The sequence below is a fragment of the Neodiprion lecontei genome, chromosome 2 (genome assembly GCF_021901455.1).
Source record: "Neodiprion lecontei isolate iyNeoLeco1 chromosome 2, iyNeoLeco1.1, whole genome shotgun sequence".
Classification (NCBI taxonomy): domain Eukaryota; kingdom Metazoa; phylum Arthropoda; class Insecta; order Hymenoptera; family Diprionidae; genus Neodiprion; species Neodiprion lecontei.
Genome location: NC_060261.1, coordinates 20,887,862 through 20,907,823, shown reverse-complemented (window position 1 = coordinate 20,907,823; position 19,962 = coordinate 20,887,862). Strand labels below are relative to the sequence as shown.

The following is a 19,962-nucleotide window of genomic DNA, read 5'->3' as shown; positions in this document are numbered from 1 at the left end:
AGGCTTTTGGATAGAATCTTACGCAACAACGGCTTAACGATCGGGGAGAAGACAAGAATTTTGACTACAATTGGAATTCTGAAATCGTTGACAGTCAAATTTCAACAATTTCAAAAAGTGGGTGATGGATTACGAAGCCGACGAAGAAGCGATCGAGTACGGTGGGAAGATTTGGAGACAGCATTCGAGAACCGAATTCGAACGGGAGCCATTATCAATCTGCGGCATAAAGATTTGAACAGGTTTTTGGAAGATGCGAAACACCTCGTCGTTGCAAGACTGAAGAAAATGCTACGAAAAGTGGGAAGTTTCAAAGCAAACTGTGTCTTGTGTTGTAAATACAATATAACGAAAAACGCTGAACTTGTTGAAGAAATGAAATATTTTAACACCAGAAACCAGATCATCCTCCAGCCAGCTGACATACACGGGTGGTTCGAAGAGAACGTAAAGCAAAAAGTGTTGGGAGAGAAACTCTGGTTGGTCGCTGACTGAAATAATCAATTTGACTGTGAATCTCAACAACCCTGGTTAAAATTCCATCAGAAACCAATAGAATATGTAACTGAAATGTATAAGAACTTGACGGGATTCTGTCAGCTTTATCCGCACAAGTGATCCAACATTGAATTTCTGTCTGCATCTATCAGTTTCATGTACGCATGACTATGAATTTCAGACGGTATTTATTGGACTTCTAACTGCTTGACGGCGTCTATCCGCAATTTCATATACAAATTCTATCGGCCTCTATCCTCATTCGCTCTTTACAACAAGCCATCCGCTTCTGTTGGCAATTACAGACAGCCCGTCTGTCCGAATGTGTACGCAGCGCTGAGCAGCGTGCGAATTCATCTGGATCTATCCGCAATCGCGTATACAAATTCTATCGGCTTCTATCCGCATTCGCTACCGACAACGAATAACCCTCTTCTGTCCGCAATCGCGTATACAAATTCTATCGGCCTCTATCTGCATCCGATAGATAGCCTGTCTGTCCGGTTTTCATGTATTATCGACACGATGCGTTTTTAATTGCAGCATTTCAATTTCGTAATTTTCACTCTAAAATATAATACCGGTAAACGGGGAATTTGAGTCTGGGTTTTACATGTCGGATTTCGGTTTCTTTCACCCAACTATAGTCAAGGAAAAATAGTTTTGTTAGCCAAAGTTTTCTTCTGTAGAAACCAGAACGATATTTCAGAATTTAAGAAAAATTACTTTTCTTGATAACTTCAGTTTCGCATTCCGGTCACTTGTATAAAAAAATAAATCATTATTAAATGATATAATTTTAAGCAAAGCGGATATACAGTATTTTTTTACATTTATTTTGTCCTTCGTCAATTCAGTCTTTATTATAATTGTATTGTACTATAATAATCAGTGTACACAAATTTTAACTTATGGTAGGATTTTAAACATCTTGAACAAATTTTAACATCAGCCCTGCAAAGAGTAAATATTGTCTGACAAGTTTATAAACCCTGTCTATGCTATATAGCTGTAAATTTTTTTTGTACATAGTTTATCTTAATCTATGATGCAAGGAGATTTGCAAATATATGTCAAATTGTTGACGCTCAGAAATAGCAGTTTCTCTTGGATATCGTCCATGGGGATTCTTCGATATTCATCGCTTCGCCTTACTCTCACAATGTGCGGTACGTGCAATTCTACAACCACATCAATATTCTGTGCATCGATATAGGTCCGACCATCAACGAGTACAAATCCAGTTATTTGAACTATATCCGTTGTGACCAATTGCACTACGGAATCGTTAGTTTTTTTGTTCGGCCGATATCGTGCGCTGTGAAAAGGGGTATTTTTGAATATACACCGAGCGTATATGACTTCCCCGTTATCATGTACGACAGGTTTGCCAAGCAAAACTACATTGTCAGGTGTTATTGTGCAATTCGAAGTGTGAGGACGGCCGGCAAAGAGACGCTTGCAGTAATTCTGGCTTTCTTCCGAGAGTTCCATGTTTTCCCCCAATTTCCATTGGAACATATTTTTATTGAGGTATCCCATTGCGATTTGATCGTCAACCCCTTTCGGTCCATTGACTTGTTGTTTTAGTCTGTAATTGGTACTCTCAAAACTGAAAGCAGAAGTCGTCCACAACGGTCCTGACGATTTCACGGATTTCACCACATGCAGTAAGCTATGTACATTGAATGTCACATATTCTTTTCCGTATAAAATTTCAAATTCAGCTACGAATTTCGTGAGATTCAGTTCGCACTTATTTAAATCTGCTTCGGAAATTTTGTTTTGCAGAAGTATGAACGAACTGTCTACTAAAAGTGATAGGTGTTCCAAAGCAGCGTCTGGTATGAGACCGTCTAAACAAGGGAGGCTGTAGAATAATAACCATGACTGCCATTCAGAAGCTTTCCACTTGCCTCTTTTCGATAATTTTCTCGGCAATCGATGAATTTCGTGTGTAGGAGTCATTCGCATCAATCTATCGTTGATTTGATTTTGAATGGCTGGGGCCAGATAAATTGGACTCCCGGGAGTTGTCCAAATATCCCACAGAAGTTTTATTACACCGAGTAATATGGCGTGCATGTATTCAAAGGGAAATCCCCACACCATATTAAATAGGAGCAACTGTAACAAAATGCTAGCTCCTTTGACGCCATTCACAGGTTTCCGAAGTCGTGTGGCATTTTCTACATCCTCTTTATGAGACTCGTGTGTTCTCCCGTCTGCGTCTACTTCGCCGAATAAATAGCGCACAGCTCCACGTACATAATTCCCATGAGCATAGCACCAACTACAGCTGCGATATCCGTTATATTGTAACCTGCACTGGACAATAGGTCTTGCCACGGAGTCACAAACGCAACACAGTGGTATTATTTTGAAAGTTGTCTTTCGGCCCATGTCATTTTTCAATTTGAGGCCTCGTTCGGTTAGGTGATTTGCCTGTGAAACGAACTGTTGGAGAAAAGTGTTCATCATGGTAGGACTGGGTTCCTTATTTCCAACCCATAATCCAGCTAGAAGGACGTGCTTAAATCGCAGATGGGGAGGTAATTCATTCACAATTAATAGCAATGGCCAACTGCTTCTATTGGAGCTATTAAAAATCGGCATTCCATCTGTATTGAAGTTGTACGTGAGGACATGATCAGCATTCTGAAAATATTCCCCAATTGCCGCTCTATACAGCTCGCTGTCATAAATGTCTGTCATTACGGTCGGTGGTGCACGAGCGAGCGCAGCGTCTCGTGTTATTAAGTTTTCCATTAGGCTCTCACGGATCTTTCGACTACTCAAGAGTTGCTTAAATTGGTACTTCAAATCAATGTAAATGAACCTATTCGGCGATTGCATCGTCAGATTTTGTAGCTGAAGGCACTCTTCGCAAGTAACTGAATTATTTTCAAATTCCCTTTTTGTGATTGGTCCCAAAATAGGTATTTTGCATGAAGAGCAAAAAAAAGTGTAAGTCATAACATCTTCAGGCGGCTCGTACTTCTTTTTGATTTGGAATTTGCTAATTGACCAATTCTCATACCTTGGTCCGGCCAAACATTGTATCATATCCACCAGTGCTTTTCGGGCCTCATGGGATACAGAAAAACGCATACAATATGCCATGACCATTTCCATAACATCCGACACGGACAGAACAGATTGATCAAACATAATATCGTCGTCATTCACACCGTCTTCTCGCCCGACTCGTTCGTGAGGTTCATCTTCTTCCGAAGTTTCAGAATCGTCAAAATTTTGTAAATTGTCGTGCGAATCGTGGGAATCGTCTGATTGTGAGTCATCAGAATTTTCTACATCGGGATCTGTCAAGTGCTCTTCATCCGACACACAGACATCATCATTCTCCTCATGTGACATATTTCCACAGCAGTCATTGCTTAGATCAGGCTCCATCGAAGATGCAGCAGATGATTGATTAGAATCGGAAACACAATGTGACGTATCATCCTCGGTATTTAACAACATATTCTCGCCCGATCCCACAGAATTTTGATCTGGAAACATTAATTGACTAACAATAACTTTGGCACAAGTAATATAATAACGTACAAAGATTGACGTCCCTGTACTCAGCAGAGCAATGTTGGAGAAACCGAATATAATTGGTACCATAATTAGGTGCTTTTTAGGTGCTAATTAGGTGCCCGATTCAAGAATTTGGTGCTTGATTTTTTAATGAGAAAAAATCGATTATTGCCGCGCGCTGCTAGCGGGACGTCATGCTAGCAAAGCACCCCACGTAACTCGACAAGTACCGGGGTTAGGGAGAAGTACACTTCGTACGAATTAAGTGCTTTTTAAGTGCTACTCGGGTACACTATCCAGAATTTCCGGGATTGATTTTTTAATTAGGAATAATCGATTTTTGCCGCGCGCTGCCAGCGGGCCGTCAGGATAGCAGAGCACCCCACGTAACTCGACAAATACCGGGGTAAGGGAGAAGTACTCTCCGTAGGAATTGAGTGCTCTTTAAGTGCTACTCGGGCATGCTATACGGAACTTCCGGGAACGACGTCTTGATGTACTTTCATACATCGTAAACGTTGTTTATTAACACATACATTCTAAAATCACGAGGTACGCTGTATGTATGTATATCAAAATACCAGCAATATTTTTCAATTCTTTCCACATCTCGTTTTTACCACGGCAAAAGTTATTCGATTCCAACCAAGTAAATAACCTTCCGTCTGCACACCTCCGCCACGACCCTCCGACTGCATATAGGGTCAATCTGACCCCAACCGTTTTCCAACCAATTGTATCGTACTAAATGAACCGCCTGCGTATTTTGGTGACGGGATGCCATTAGAACAGAGTAGGAATCGGACAATTTGATGACTATGCGTTAATTTTGGTGACTGTCACGAATGTGTATTTGTATGAATCGGTTATTTTGATGACTGGGATTTTTTGGCGTGATCCTGAAAATTCGAAAATTTTGTTGCCAATTTCTGCCCAAGGCGAAACCACAATTGCATAGCTGTGGCTGTTGTGATAGTTTTCCTTTCCCCTGGACTCGCGCGCGAAGCGCGCGACGCCAGTTGCTCAGCAAATTTACAACAAACCTCGTACCTAGGCACCCAAAAAGGTCCGTCATCAGTATATACGATACATGTAAATATATAAATACGCATTATTATTTTTTTTTTTGCACATACAATTGTATTTTACCTATTTTTGGGCACTTCGATTTTAGTATTCTCAAAAATCAACGCTTGGGCCATAAATAAGAACAATTTATTACAAAAAGTGTATGTGCAAAAAAAAATTAATAATGCGTATTTATATATTTACATGTATCATATATACTGATGACGGACCTTTTTGGGTGCCTAGTTACGAGGTTTGTTGTAAATTTGATGAGCAACTGGCCTCGCGCGCTTCGCGCGCGAGTCCATGGGAAAGGAAGGCTATCACAACAGCCACAGCTATGCAATTGTGGTTTCGCCTTGGGCAGAAATTGGCAACAAAATTTTCGAATTTTTGAATTTTCAGGATCACGCCAAAAAATCCCAGTCATCAAAATATCCGATTCATACAAATACACATTCGTGACAGTCACCAAAATGACCGCATAGTCATCAAAGTGTCCGATTCCTACTCTGTTCTAATGGCGTCCCGTCATCAAAATACGCAGTCGGTTCATTTAGTACGATACAATCGGTTGAAAAACGGTTAGAGTCAGATTGACCCTATATGCAGTCGAAAGGTCGTGGCGGAGGGTCGTGGCGGGTGTGTGCAGACGAAGGGTTATTTACTTGGTTGGAATCGAATAACTTTTGCCGTCGTAAAAACGAGATGCGGAAAGAATTGAAAAATTTTGCTGGTATTTTGATATAATACGTATACAGCGTATCTCGTGATTTTAGAATGTATGTGTTGATATACAACGTTTACCATGTATCAAAGTACATCGAGACGTCGATGCCGGAAGTTCCGTATAGCATGCCCGAGTAGCACTTGAAAAGTTCCTAATTCCTACGGAGAATACTTCTCCCTAATCCCGGTACTTGTCGAGTTACATGCGGCGCTCTGCTAGCCTCACGTCCGGCTGGCAGCGCGCGGCAAAAATCGATTTTTACTGATCGAAAAATTGATCCCGTAAATTCTAGATAGTCTACCCGAGTAGCACTTAAAAAGCACTTAATTCCTACGGAGAGTACTTCTCCCTAACCCCGGTACTTGTCGAGTTACGTGGGGTGCTCTGCTAGCCTGACGTCCCGCTGGCAGCGCGCGGCAAAAATCGATTTTTCCTAATTAAAAAATCAAGCACCAAATTTTGAATCGGGCACCTAATTAGCACCTAAAAAGCACCTAATTATGGTACCAATTATATTCGGTTTCTCCAACATTGCTCTGCTAAGTACAGGGACGTCAAAGATTGAGAACCGAAGAAAATATGAAACAATTACAAGCTGACCCTAAAACGTGTCCTATGTCCCATATTCTAACTTGAATTTTATTTCCAAGAATTTAAAAACCGATATATCGTGATTTTTTTCTCACATAAAACAAAAATGTTTCAAGCATTCTAGGCGAGCTGGATATACAGTAATATCCTTCAAATTCTAAGCAATATACTTTTCGAACTCACGAGTTCATAAATTATTAACTGTAATAATAAAAATCCCTAAGGTGAAGTAGTATAAACTCATATGCATCATCCAAGACAAATGTACGAATTTCGACGTTAATAAATTTTTACGGCTCATTGTAACTATAATTATAGCGTGAGCATAGATGACGCAAAAAAAAGATCTTCCACCTTTTCCAACAGAAATAGCCTATAGATGTTCCGCTTGCAACCTGGTATAGGATAAATTATAGGCGCGTGGTATTGGCGTGTGTTAAAAAAAAAATTGCATACTCCACATTTGTACCAATTAAACGGTCTTTGGTTGGACCAATACCTGATGCGTCGACGTCGGTTTCTGGTGGCGGAACAGTTGCATCAGCAACCCAAAATGAATGAGTCCTCGTAGAAACCCAATGTGGTTGGTACTCTGGATCCAAGAACAGTTTGTAACGTTTACGTGGCTTAGGATCTGCTGCTCTTTCATTTTCCATGTTGGAAATAAATATCCTTTAATTTTATCTCGATGATTCACTGGTATTTATTCCAGATTATCGGAGTTAATTACTGTCACACTGAAAATACATGATAATCAAAGGATATTCACGCAGTCATTCACTAATCCGCACGGAAAATTCCGCGATAGGAAATGATAAATCATAATTTAAGTGTGTTATACAAATTTATAGTTGCAGATCGAAATCATATTCATAATAATTCACTTGATAAATCTTTTAATGCAATTGATACTATTTGATACACTAGTTTTTCTATTCTCGATAATTCAATTCCATTTATGAGTGAATGGGACATTCCACCGCAATCATCAACCAATTTTTCGGCCCGAAAAATTAATGCGATTTGCCTCATAATTATTTTCCTCTTATTCTGTGACCCATCAAGTAAATTAGTAGATTCAACAAGCTTCAGTCCAATAGGACGTACCTTTCACGAGGAATGCGATATCCAATTTTTTTGGACAAAATTTGTATGCGCATTCTTATCGCAGATTTCGAGTCACAATGAAAATTGAAAAAAAAAACTTATGTGTGAAAAACTCTCCGCTTTTCGGATCCATTTTTTAGTTCACATTGACTCTGCCATAACCAATCAAGAATCACGATTTTTGACAAAACAGAAACAGCGATTTCTTTTGCGCCGCAATGTCTTGTCATTGTTTCGAATTTTTATTCTGACAGTTGAGATTTTTCCAGTCATAAAAGAAACAAATTTTCAGAGTGGGAAGGCTGTATAATATAGTAGTCGCGCGTGAGCTACGATTAATTAATAAAGAACGGTAAATAAAATTCTCTTTATTACAATTGTCTTTATAAATCAATCGTACCTAACGCGCGCGACCGCGTAGCCTTTCCATTCTGAAAATTTGTGTTCATGAGTAAAAAAATCTCAGCTGTTAGAATAAAAATTCAAAAGAATGATACAACATTGCGGGGCAATAGAAATCGTTATTCTTTGACAAAAAACGTGTTTTGGAGGTCGTTTGAGCAGAGTAAATGAAAGATAGAAAATAGTTCCGGAAAGCTGAGAGTTTTTCACACAGAAAATATATTTCTTCAAATTTTTATTGTCACGCTAAATATACGATAAAAATACGCATAGCAATTTTGTCTAAAGAACTGGTTAGCATATTCCTCGCCTGAACATGCAGCATACGACGTCCTATATCGGATTGAAACTTGTTGAATTTACTAATTTACTCGAGTCACAGAAAGTAAGGAAAAAAATTTACGCAAATCGAATTTTTCGAGCCCAGACAATGGTTGATAATTCGTGAAGCGCCCAAATAATATCTGAATATTTCAATCATTCGTTATTGTTTTTCATCCTTATTACATTTACATCCCTGCTATTTAGCATCCGAACCTTAGAATAATCACTTGTTATTACCTGTATATAGTAGTCACGCCAGTTCCACTCACGCCAACCACTGTGTACGCGATAGCTCGCTAGTTAGCGAGTTGACGCGTTCTCGTTGTAGCACGCGTGGATGGGCCTGAACGCCGGCATACCCCCTCCTCGCCTCATAAGGCTCACGGGCTGTGTGCAGTTGCGCGCGCGGTAGTTCACACGAGCTTCACGACCACGTGTATATTTTGAACTGACGGGTGAATATAATAACACGAGACAATTTCTAAGTTATTACACCGGCATACAGTGTTTGTTCAATATCAACACGTAGCGCGGAGCTACTGGGGATAATGTTCGCGTTGGTGAAGTTCAAAGTGCAATGTTCACGTCACGATATGAAAAACATTGTTCCCGTGACAAAAATTAATCACTTTGATGCCGATAACATCGATCATCGAAAGTATTATAATATCAAGTGTGGACCTGCAGGCTCATACTGCCAGGCTATCATACTCTGTGTTGACGGTAAGTGTATAATAAATAACACCATTATTTATCAGCTATCGGGTTATATATTCTAATACGCGAGCCATATCATCGGTCTGAGAATAATACTACATATGCCGAACGGATGTTTTGTAGTGAGATTTTTTAATTGAATTACCAATTAGACCTATATATATTAAATAATTATACACAAAGAAAACCGAAATTCATTCATTTTTTTTATATTCCGGACGTTTGATAATTCATACATTCCGTTACTTATTATGCAAGTATTTACAATTATGGTATATTTTTTTTTATCGCTATAAAATGAGAAAAATACAACTTCGAGTGAAGTTAAAAAAATGTTAATATAATCGATAAATCCTCACTGTTCGCAGAACTATACGACAGGCCCTCAAATGTTTATATGAGCGATATATTATCCTAATTCCCATCATATATACGCGTATATTAACATTTGAAAGAAAGTATCAAAGGACACCGCCGCCCTGAGCGTCAAAGACGGCGGTGCGCATGAATTGTCTATTTATTTTCGACAGTAAATATTCGTGTTTGATGATAAAATTCATACCGCCGATTTGGGGATGAGCTAGGAGCATTGACACAATTTTTCAGACTTTTGACACCTCTCTAAAAGGGGGAAATAACTTATGATTCGACATGCACCAGTCAGCTGAACATGTTTTTTTTTCAATGCTGAAATAATAGAAATTAATTCATGTATTTCAAATCATTCTTGTTTTATTCTAACTTTCCTTTGTCATTTCACATTATATGTCATGAAATTATACTTTTTTTCATCAATTTTTTATTGTAAATTAGATTTTTCACTTCGAAGGTTTGTTATTCTGGTTATTCCGTCGGTTATTTCAGTTGATCCCTTGATTCAGGATTTCGATGTACTCGAAAACTGACCAACGAAATCATTACATACTTTCGCAATGAATTATCAAGAAATTATTAGACAGTGGAAAGTCATTTTTTTTGTCATAAAAATCAAGTTTATTTTTTTCAAAAGCAATATTTAGCGGGCTTGCTCAATGCTTAACAAGTTCGCATTTTTTCGACATCCGAACAATGATCCAACGTTACATGGAACAAATTTGGATTGCCAGTAGTTATTTATGATCGTCACTTGAAGAATTCACGATAATTCATGTTTAAATCATTATCACAAACCAGAGTGAAAATATAATGTATAGGATGGTGTGCTATTTTGAACCCGTTTGATTATTCTGTTTTCAGACACTATTGAAAAATTACGAGCGAAAAGTGGAGAGAAAAGGCAAGTTGCACCTCCTTCGAATTTGATTTTGTCAGCTTCGGAAATATCTTCAGAAGACTCCGACGCATTAGCTAAACGTGCGAAAAAGGTATATAGGTACATATAGATACGAAGCTGACGATGTTGTTGTTGTTTACTACCAGATGTTGCAGCACCTACACAAAGGTGTATATGGGGCATTCCAGCCATAATCACCCAAGATTGGACTGAACGTTTTTTTTAATAATTTTTGTATAGTTTTACACGATGGAGGTCTATATTGTGTATGTCAAAGGAGTGTCATGGCAGGAGTTGTGTATGTCATGGCATCTATGAATTAATTCTTTTAGATTTTTACTTTGAACCGTTTTCTCAGTATAAATATTACAAACGTCGACTAGTATACATCCTTCGATCTTCTTGCAACGAAGCACGGGTATTCCACGTCGAAAATAGTATATTTCGATACAAGAGGGCAAACAAGCGTTTTGCGCAGTACGAGTCTGAAGGCAGCACGAAGCCGAGGCTTCGTGCGCCCTTCAGACGAGTAGTGCGCAAGAAGCGAGTTTGGCCTCGCGTATCGAACACTATTTTTCTTTGTGAATGTATGCGAAAGTCCGCGCTGTGCAGTGCTTGGGGGCAGCGAAAGCCGGCTTCAGCTCACCGCGCGTGAGAATAAAATTTTGCCTACCGCTAGGCGGTACGCAAAACATTTTGCCCACCGCTTGCGGTGGGCAAAGTATTTTGCGCATCGCCTGATGGTAGGAAAAATTATTCTCACGCGCGGTGCGCGAAGGCCGGGCTTTGGGTGCCTCCTAGCGGTGGGCAAACGAGGATTTCGCATGCATGTGTAAAGAAAACTCAATTTTTGACGCCTAGACCATTTACTCTTTCTATGACTTTACCTACAATTCAGATTAAAAAATCGTTTTTCAGTGCCCATAAATATTGGTGTTAGTGATCATAGTCTATATTATGGCTTTTCCTGTTCGGAAATATCATATCTCATCCCATTAGGTTCAGAAAATTACTGATAAAAAGTTTATTATTAGAAATATACTGATTTAAAAAGTTTATTATTAAAAAAATTAAAATTTATGAATTTTTGCAACCCAGTAGGATGAGATATGATATTTTCGAACAGAAAAAGCCATAGTGTAGACTCTGATCACTAACACCAATATTTATGGGCACTGGAAAACGATTTTTTGATCTGAATTGTAGGTAAAGTCGTAGAAAGAGTGAATATATGGTCCACGATGGTCTAGGCGTCAAAGGTTGAGTTTTTCGACGTAGAATACCTGTGCTTCGTTGCAGGAAGATCGAAGGTTGTATATTAATCGACGTCTGTAATATTTATCCTGAAAAACCGGTTCCAACTAAGAATCTGAAAAAATTCATAGATGCTTCTTTGATGTACACGATATAGAACTACATCGTGTAAAATTATAAAAAAAGAATAATAAAAAAACGTCGAGTCAAATCTTGGATGATTATGGCTGGAGTACCCCATATAGATAATGATTTCATGATTGTACGCTTATTTCATAAAGGCACCATCGCGTCATGAATCTCAGAAGATAAAACTAAAGTTGAATGAAAAATTAGAAGCACTTCGACAAAAACACGTTGCAGAAGATACGATGACACCTGTAGGAAATGAAGTGAACACTATTGAAGATGATCAGGAGAATATCGAACCTGGTGAAGTCCACAATGATAAAAAGAATATGAAAAAAAGTGGCCCGATTAAACGAAAAGCTACGGTAGGTTACTTTGAAGATTTGTTTTTTTTTTTTTGCAGTTTTGAATATATCTCTGAGCACGAATGTTACAAGTCATCACACTATGCTTTATCAGTGGAACTTATTGCAATTGAGATTCTTAGATGAGATATGAAATTCAATCTCGATCAATAATTGTTTCTATTGTAAATTTTTTGAAAGTAGCTTCATGGATTTAATGATCAAGTTCGGCCCACTGGCCTGTCCCCAATTTTGTCTTTGATAGACAAGGTTAGGCTGTATCAAATATAGGTACGTCTTTCAATATTTCAACCCACTAATGATGCAGAACTAACGTTACATATTTTTTGCAACATCTGCTTCTAAAGTATGATTTTCGAAGTACGTGTAGCGTGCGTAAAGTGCCTTATTCCTACCCTCAGGCGAAAATGAGGCACTTGCATTACGCGCGCCACACAGGTTACTAAAATCCTATTTTCCCCTATTGCAGGAATGATGAAAAATAGCATGTACAACACGTGTAGATTGGCCGATAGCCAGCTCGTGTGAAAGCAGCACTCGCCTTCGGCGCGCACTACCAACCTCACACACTAGACGGAAATCGACCCTACTCCACACTGTCACACGATGCACTATTCCGTTCAGCCGTTGTATATTTGTATGTTTTACAGGATGCAGACGGCTGCGGTTCAGGGAAAAAATCTACAAGATCTCACGAATCCTTCGGTGAACCAGTGGCTGAGAAAATGACCAAACCACAGAAGCCCAATTCATCGGTAAATATTATAGAGTAACCCATACGCACTTTATGATGATAAATGACATGCTCGTTTTCACATTTACGATATGTAGGCTGATAAAGTGAGAGAGGCTCAAAGCTCTATTCTGACGGAGCCTAATGCGATGACACCAGACGATGTAGAACTTAGCAAAAACAAGCAGTCGGTGAGTGCTTCAAATGAAAGCCATGTTTGATTATGTAATTGTATATGCTATGTACATTATTTGCAGCCGGATAGTGGTCTTGATGTAGGTAAAAAATCCGCTCAGTCTCCCAAAGCCTTAGATAAACCAATGGTCGAAAAAATAGTTAAACCTGCAAAGAAGCCCGATTCGTCTGTAAATATAGAGTAACTCATACACACTTATTGTTACGGTGAATCAATGCTCATTTTCATAATTTTAAAATGCAGGCTGTTAAAAAGAAGGGAAATCGAAGCAGTAGTATGACGGCGAAGGACAGTAATACATCAGCGGCACGAAAGACGACCGATAATACCCTGGACAGCAAAAACATGAATTCGGTAATTGGTTCAATCGCATATTTCGAACTGAAATTCTATTAGGTACCCGTTATATTCCCGATGAGCAGTTTGGGCTCCATTGCGGACTGCGTAATGATATGAAAGAAGCCCAGAATAATGATTCCGTCTGTATAGTGATTTCAAATTAGTTATTTTCACAGACATCACTGACATTCAATACTGTGTGTTAAATTGCTAAACTTTATTTGGAACTTGCATCTTTTTCACAAAATTGTTCGAGAATTATTGCGATGTATGAAAAATTTTCCAATCCTAAAATTGTACAGCAGAAATTCGCTCAAGAAAGATCCAAGACAAATTCTTTTACAAATCTGTACGTCGTTTTGTCCATGTGTAGACTATACATTGATATTGAAAAAAAACTATCATACATACGTATACCTCGCAGTAGTTAATCAAGTTGGTGAATCTTTTCCAATGTAGTTACGTGACTGATGCAACGAACAAATGACGTATCAAAAAAATATATATATATATATATATATATATTTTGTTGAATTGTGTTATGCATACGAAATTGATGGTTGGATTGGACCTGAATGACATATGTGATGATAGTAATTGAATTGGTAATTTTACAGGGATGTGATGACCTTAGTCATGCAGACCTCTTGCAACAGATTAAAAATCTAAAGGCGAAATGTTCCAAAGATGAAACTACGATTGCCAGTCAAAATTTAATGATGAAGGAACTTACAACACTGAACATGGAACTGCAGCGCGATGTCATCCAGTATTTCAAAGAATTCAAAGGTACGCATACATTATTCATTGACAATTGATTTGACAGATATGCAGACCAAGGTAGGCAGTGTAAATCGATTGTAGATTATGTAATTGATCGTTCAAAATGTTCTTAAGCCTACACAGCACTACGATTATTATTGACTGTTTGAAAAACCTTCTTTACTGAAGGTGGGGGGCTGGGGTGGGGGGCGTCACGTGTAACGCCACGCCAGGCGCGTTACGCTGCGTCCGTCACGCTGGGCCCGTTACGCTCAGAGGGGCGGGGAGGGTAGGAGGTTTTACGCTGGGCCATGACAATTGTTACTATAGAGATTGGTTGCCATGGTAACCGTTACCATGGTGGCAACCGATTTCCATGGTAACGGTTACCATGGCAATCGTTACTATAATGATTGGGTACCATGGTAATCGTTACTATGATGATTGGTTACCAGAGTAATCGTTACTATAGAGATCGGTGGGGGTTTCCGGAAATTCCTGGGGTATTTTGGGTTATGCTCCATTTCCCAGTGAAGGGGAGGTGGGAGGGGATCCTGACACGGTGGCAAAACAAATTTGCGAAACTACGAAAATTGCTCGAAATATACAATAACCTTACGTTTTCTGATTGAGAATTTTGTTAAAGGGGTTTTTCAAACCAGCTTTTAGCTATGTTGGTGGGAGGAAAGCTAAAAGCGGTTCAATTTGAACTGTCTCGAAGAGGCAGGTTTTCATTATTTTTCGACTATAAATTGGTACATATGCGGCCGCACATGGTCAGTCCTGCCGAAATCATTACCTTTTATATGGCGGGTTGTAGAAGCATCAGCTAACTGTCGATCGTCTATTGCACAAGTATCTAACAATCGAGAACAAGAATCACTTTCATTTTCCTACTTTTCACGACGGCTTATCAGTTTTTATTGTGCTCAAAGTTTATGAAGCGTTGAAAAAAAAGAAAGTAGATTTCTATACAATTTTGGAAGTATAGTATCTTTAGCTCGGCTATTTCTCGGGAAATAATTGTTTGAAACATGATGATACCATCGCATTCATAGCTGTCAATATTCAAGATACCACAGATCAGATTTCATGTAATCCAAAGAATGCCCTCCACCGGCTGCTTGGTTTGAACGCGAGGGGGAAGTGACTCGTTGATTCGAATTACGAATAGGTCCATAAATTGACGAGAATTTACAGCGGCTTGATTAAATAATAAAAATTAACACAGAAAAAAAATTAAACAAGATCAAAAAACTGTACGTGAATTATCGAACCTCCGAAAGAAAATTGAAATTGAATTGAAAAAAATAAGGTCAACTCATTTGAAGACACAGAAAGTACCAAAGAAAGATTGAAATATTCAGATATTCACCCCAATGAGTATATTATCGATAATTATTCTCGAAGAAATAAATCAAATAAGAAAAAACAAAATCACACAAACAATTGGATTAAATGAAACGAACTCATTTGACTGATCAGAAATACGAATAAAAATCACAAAAACAATAAGATATTTACTCTAGTTGAAGTGAATTATCGAGAATCGTTCGAAAACAAGTGAATGATTGGAATTATTCAAAATTAGGTTACAATTGCAATAAATAAATTCGAGTTTGATTCATTAATTTCAACTATTTCATCCCAAATAATCAATTTGTCACTGGAATCTTGAGGTATTTTCCCCTTAGCGTGAAACAAAACCTGAAATGAATTATCATAAGTATCAGTCACTGAGTAGTATATACGTGTCCACAGTTATGTCGGAACAATATGACGGAGTCATACGTAACTTGGAAGGTTGTAATGCACCACCACCTGGACATATTTCAAACGACAAGGTAAGTTTGCACACTGACGAGGCAATGGTAATGTATTTACATGAATTAATTGTCGACCATATACCATTTCACAGATTCATTTGGGACATAACGTATGGATCCCCTATAGTACGTACAATGGTGCCGTCAACAGGGCAAAGTCGAATCAGATGTTCGTGAAGGAAATCGCCGTAGCAGTATTTGGATACGACGTTCTGAAAAATAGCAGTATCACTGGTACACAATCAAATAAATTCAAAGACAAACCGGCAAAAGCAAAATTGGATGAAACAAAGATGCTCGCTATAAGTGGTACGTCTTTCATCATCTGGACTACATTATCAAGCCTATACATACACATCCCCAGAGATAAACCCGAGTAGGAAAAGTAACTGTGTTAGTATGCAGTAAGGAATACCTGTATTCCACAACGGAGATAATACCCTATTGGCATAATAGCGCATACGTATTCAATCTAAGTATCTGTTACCCAAAACCATTGTTTGTGATCCTTTTTCGCAATTCAAGCGCGATGATGATGAGTCTGATTATACGCCAGCTCGCGTATTCGTAATATCGTCATTCTTGGCCCGCAGACAGGCATATATACTGAATCGCCTCCGAATCGTTTTCCGAACTTACGCACAATATAACCAATTCTTACAGATATCTACCGTCACCGCTTACTGGCCATACAGAAGGCTTCTGAATTCAATACGCAAATGGAATTATCAAAAGTAAACCTTTACGTCACTAGGAAGATATCCGACCTAAACAAACTGAAAAAGACTGATAAGCCATCGACATCATCGATGACATCAAGTGTACCCGGTAAATTAAAACTTGATCATGATAGAGTGCACGTAATTAAATACATTTAACCATAGCGCTACATATCGCCTTAGCTTGTATAATCATGAGATTTCATCGGTGTTGTACATTTGTACGAACCATCTCCACTTTCCTACAGTTGACATTTGAGTTTACCACTAACCATATTCTTATTATACATATATAGACATATATTGGCGCTTCTGTGATATTGATTATTTATATCTGTCTCTAGAAGAGGATGATCAGAAATCAGACGCGGGGGATGATATAGGCACCAACTCCAACATTACTGACGATGTCGGAAACTCCCCTATTAGGATACTTGAAGATCATGACAATAAAGAAGAAAATACAGGTTTGTCAGTTTATAACGTCAGATTAACATATGTAAACTTCGTAGGAAACGAAAACCGTGCCACTTATGAAGACTTCTGCTTTTCAACATACTTGTTAGATGCGGAACACACGCCGAATGAGGAACTCAGCGAGTAAGAGCGAGAGTCAGTCACGTAGAGACAGTCACGGGATGATTTTGTCATATTTGTATTCTCGCAATAAAAACAATTCAAAGAAAAATTATCTCTGCGACGTATGGCTCATTCTAGGTGTATATACTTCACTCCCGCTTATTATGTACATGTATGTTATTTCAGTGCATAGGTGGATGTTAATATATTGCAGGCTTGAAACAAATGAAAGACGTCATCGGGTGATCGATCTTGCTCCTGCCGTGGGACCTATATTCAGCTTTCTCGCGATCACGACAAGGTCACACGTTTGATTTCACATCGATTTGCAGTTTGTTTTTGGTATATGTATAATAGCGCATATTAGTATAAATGCTGGGCAGTAGTGTTCAGATATGCCTACCCACATCCCTACAAAAAATGTCGGATGAAGATATAAGGTACTATCCGAATTCAATATGGTTTTTGTATCCTCATTGTATGTGAACCTATCGGAATGTATAGGTTTACGATAGGTCCAGATACAAATCGCTACGAACCGGATACATTCGGATAGGTTCGCATACAATACGGATACGAAAACCATACTAAATTGGGATAGTACCGTATATCTTCATACGACATTTTTTGTAGGGATTGGATTAACCCATTCCTGCGCAAAGACCAAAAACGACTCAGTTTTTTGTCTCTGCGCAGTAACAAGTCAGCCGGACGTGGGCAGTAGGCATATATGAACATTACTGTATGAAAACAATAAATCACATTTTGTCCATGATCTGAATACTGACGGGATGAAAACTTTGATTTTCAACCAAAAAAGTAATTCAGGGTTGATTTGTCATTCCAAAGGTACTGCTATTTTCTCAATACGTACGTGATCATGGGCAACACCAGGGTAGATACATTGATAGAAATAGACGGAATGAAATAGTTCATCAGCAGCGCATAGATGCGGACAGAATGCATCTGTGGACCGTATTTAAACCAGTGCTGATAGAGGTACATTAGAAACCGATAGAATCCATCTGCGCGTTATTCCAGGTGGACAACGTCTGCGTATAGAAAACCGGTAGATGCGGATAAAAATTCTGTCCATTTAATAGCAAAATGCGTATAGAATCGGACACGAGTGGATAGGAATTCTGTCTGCTGTTGCACATAGATGCGTATAAGAACGGGCATATCCAACTGCTTCTGTCTGAAATTACCGTGACAAAAACACACTCGATTCAGACAGGATTCGTCTTCTGTCTGTTTCTGATGGAATTTTAACCAGGGAAGTACGTGCCACTGCGAGGCGGTGTGTTCACATACACACCACTACCCGAAGATATTCAAGATAAGAAGGCTGTCGTCAACATTCGTAACAGCGACTCATATTGCTTTCTATGGTCGGTCACCGCAGACCTCTTTCCAGCCAATAACAATCCCAGCGAAATCACTTCATATGCACATTTCAGCTCGGTGCTACAATACGACGGTTTGCATTTTCCAATGTCTTTAGACCAGATTCCAAAATTTGAGAAACTTAACAAACTTTCAATTCACGTTTATGGTATAGATAGTACGGAAAAAACAAAAGCGCAGTGAAATTGTACCCATTTATCTGAGCCGAAACAAGTCTGATAAACCTGCGATCCATCTTATAGTGATAGAGTATGAAAACGACGATGACGATGATGGTATGGAAGATATTGAAAAGAATGTAGCACATCATTTTGCATGGATTCGAAATTTGTCGAGATTGACAAGTTCCTAAATTTCCAAGCGCTAACATCAGACGTGGTTGTACGATAGGTGTCTGTCTCATTTTAATTTCAAGAGATGTTTGTTGAAGCACCGAGTTGATTGCATGAATTTGAACAAAACCAAAGTTATCTTACCAGCAGAAGAGGACGAAATTCTCAAATTTAAAAATTTTCAACACAAAGAAACCGTTCCGTTCTGCGTTTACGCAGATCTAGAATGTTTACTGCAGCTCACTCATGAAAGTTTTGGGGAAAATAGATCAATTTATCAGAAGCATCTTCCGTATAGTATAGCTTACTATCTGCATTGTGCGTTTGACGATTCGCTTTCAAAATTCAAAATTAATCGTGGAGAGACTTGCGTTCAATGGTTTGTGAATGAGTTAAAGGAATTGGTACATTCGTTAGAGGGATACTACGAGACTGTTGTACCGATGGAACCACTAAATTTCAATCAGATCAATGAATTTGATTTATCGGCGGTCTGTCATATTTGTGAACAACCGTTCACGCCCACAGACGTGAAACATCGGGATCACTGTCATTTCACGGGAAAGTACCGTGGTGCTGCTCACTGCAGCTGTAATCTGAATTACCAAAATTCGCACACTATCCCAGTGATATTCCACAATTTGTCGGGTTACGATTCCCATTTTCTGATCAAAGCCTTGGCAACGTCATTCGAAGGTACTGTTAAACAATCACCTGTTAATAAAGAAAAGTACATTTCCCTCACTAAATTTGTTAAGGGAACGGATGTAACGTTCCGTTTCCTAGATTCGTACCGTTTGATGCCTAGCAGCCTCGATAAATTATCATCGTATCTGGACGATTGTCAAAAAACAATAACACGTAAATTCTGCAGTAGCTTGAGTAAATTGCGGTTATTGACTAGGAAAGGTGTCTGATCGTACGAATACATAAACAGTAGGGAGAAGCTCGAAGAGAAACATTTGCCAGCCAAAGAACAGTTTTATTCAAAATTGAATGACCGGAATATATCAGACGACGATTACGCACACGCGTGCGACGTATGGCCAACTTTTAACGTTCAAA

General features: G+C 38.7%; 2 protein-coding genes across 5 annotated transcripts; one reads left to right on the top strand and one right to left on the bottom strand.

Annotated features, from left to right (window-relative positions):
* Positions 1-531: 531 nt before the first annotated feature.
* Positions 532-8,572, bottom strand: LOC124292684. 3 transcript variants are annotated; one of them, XM_046730050.1, is made up of 3 exons: positions 8,504-8,572; positions 6,933-7,170; positions 532-4,013 (listed from the first exon to the last, which is right to left on the bottom strand). In XM_046730050.1, exons 2-3 carry the CDS (start codon positions 7,087-7,089, stop codon positions 1,537-1,539), a joined length of 2,634 nt encoding a protein of 877 aa, XP_046586006.1. In that variant the 5' UTR covers positions 7,090-7,170; positions 8,504-8,572; the 3' UTR covers positions 532-1,536. The 3 variants fall into 3 exon arrangements, with proteins under 3 accessions (XP_046586006.1, XP_046586007.1, XP_046586005.1); XM_046730051.1 differs by lacking the exon at positions 8,504-8,572 and adding an exon at positions 7,541-7,979; XM_046730049.1 differs by lacking the exon at positions 8,504-8,572 and having other exon boundaries at positions 6,933-7,979.
* Positions 8,573-8,668: 96 nt separating this feature from the next.
* Positions 8,669-17,243, top strand: LOC124292685. 2 transcript variants are annotated; one of them, XM_046730052.1, is made up of 13 exons: positions 8,669-8,989; positions 10,220-10,347; positions 11,792-12,004; positions 12,655-12,759; positions 12,836-12,928; positions 12,995-13,102; positions 13,177-13,287; positions 13,890-14,061; positions 15,796-15,878; positions 15,953-16,169; positions 16,524-16,688; positions 16,924-17,046; positions 17,146-17,243. In XM_046730052.1, exons 1-13 carry the CDS (start codon positions 8,815-8,817, stop codon positions 17,181-17,183), a joined length of 1,731 nt encoding a protein of 576 aa, XP_046586008.1. In that variant the 5' UTR covers positions 8,669-8,814; the 3' UTR covers positions 17,184-17,243. The 2 variants fall into 2 exon arrangements, with proteins under 2 accessions (XP_046586008.1, XP_046586009.1); XM_046730053.1 differs by lacking the exon at positions 8,669-8,989 and having other exon boundaries at positions 10,201-10,355; positions 16,924-17,243.
* Positions 17,244-19,962: the final 2,719 nt, after the last annotated feature.

Bases quoted from the DNA above. Each gene is read 5' to 3' on its own strand.
- LOC124292684 (XM_046730050.1), bottom strand. From the start codon at position 7,089: ATGGAAAATGAAAGAGCAGCAGATCCTAAGCCACGTAAACGTTACAAA. The intron at 4,014-6,932 runs GTATTGGTCCAA...TAATGTTTCCAG, and splicing joins AACCGACGTCGACGCATCAG to ATCAAAATTCTGTGGGATCG.
- LOC124292685 (XM_046730052.1), top strand. From the start codon at position 8,815: ATGTTCGCGTTGGTGAAGTTCAAAGTGCAATGTTCACGTCACGATATG. The intron at 8,990-10,219 runs GTAAGTGTATAA...TTCTGTTTTCAG, and splicing joins TATCATACTCTGTGTTGACG to ACACTATTGAAAAATTACGA. The intron at 16,170-16,523 runs GTACGTCTTTCA...CAATTCTTACAG, and splicing joins AAAGATGCTCGCTATAAGTG to ATATCTACCGTCACCGCTTA.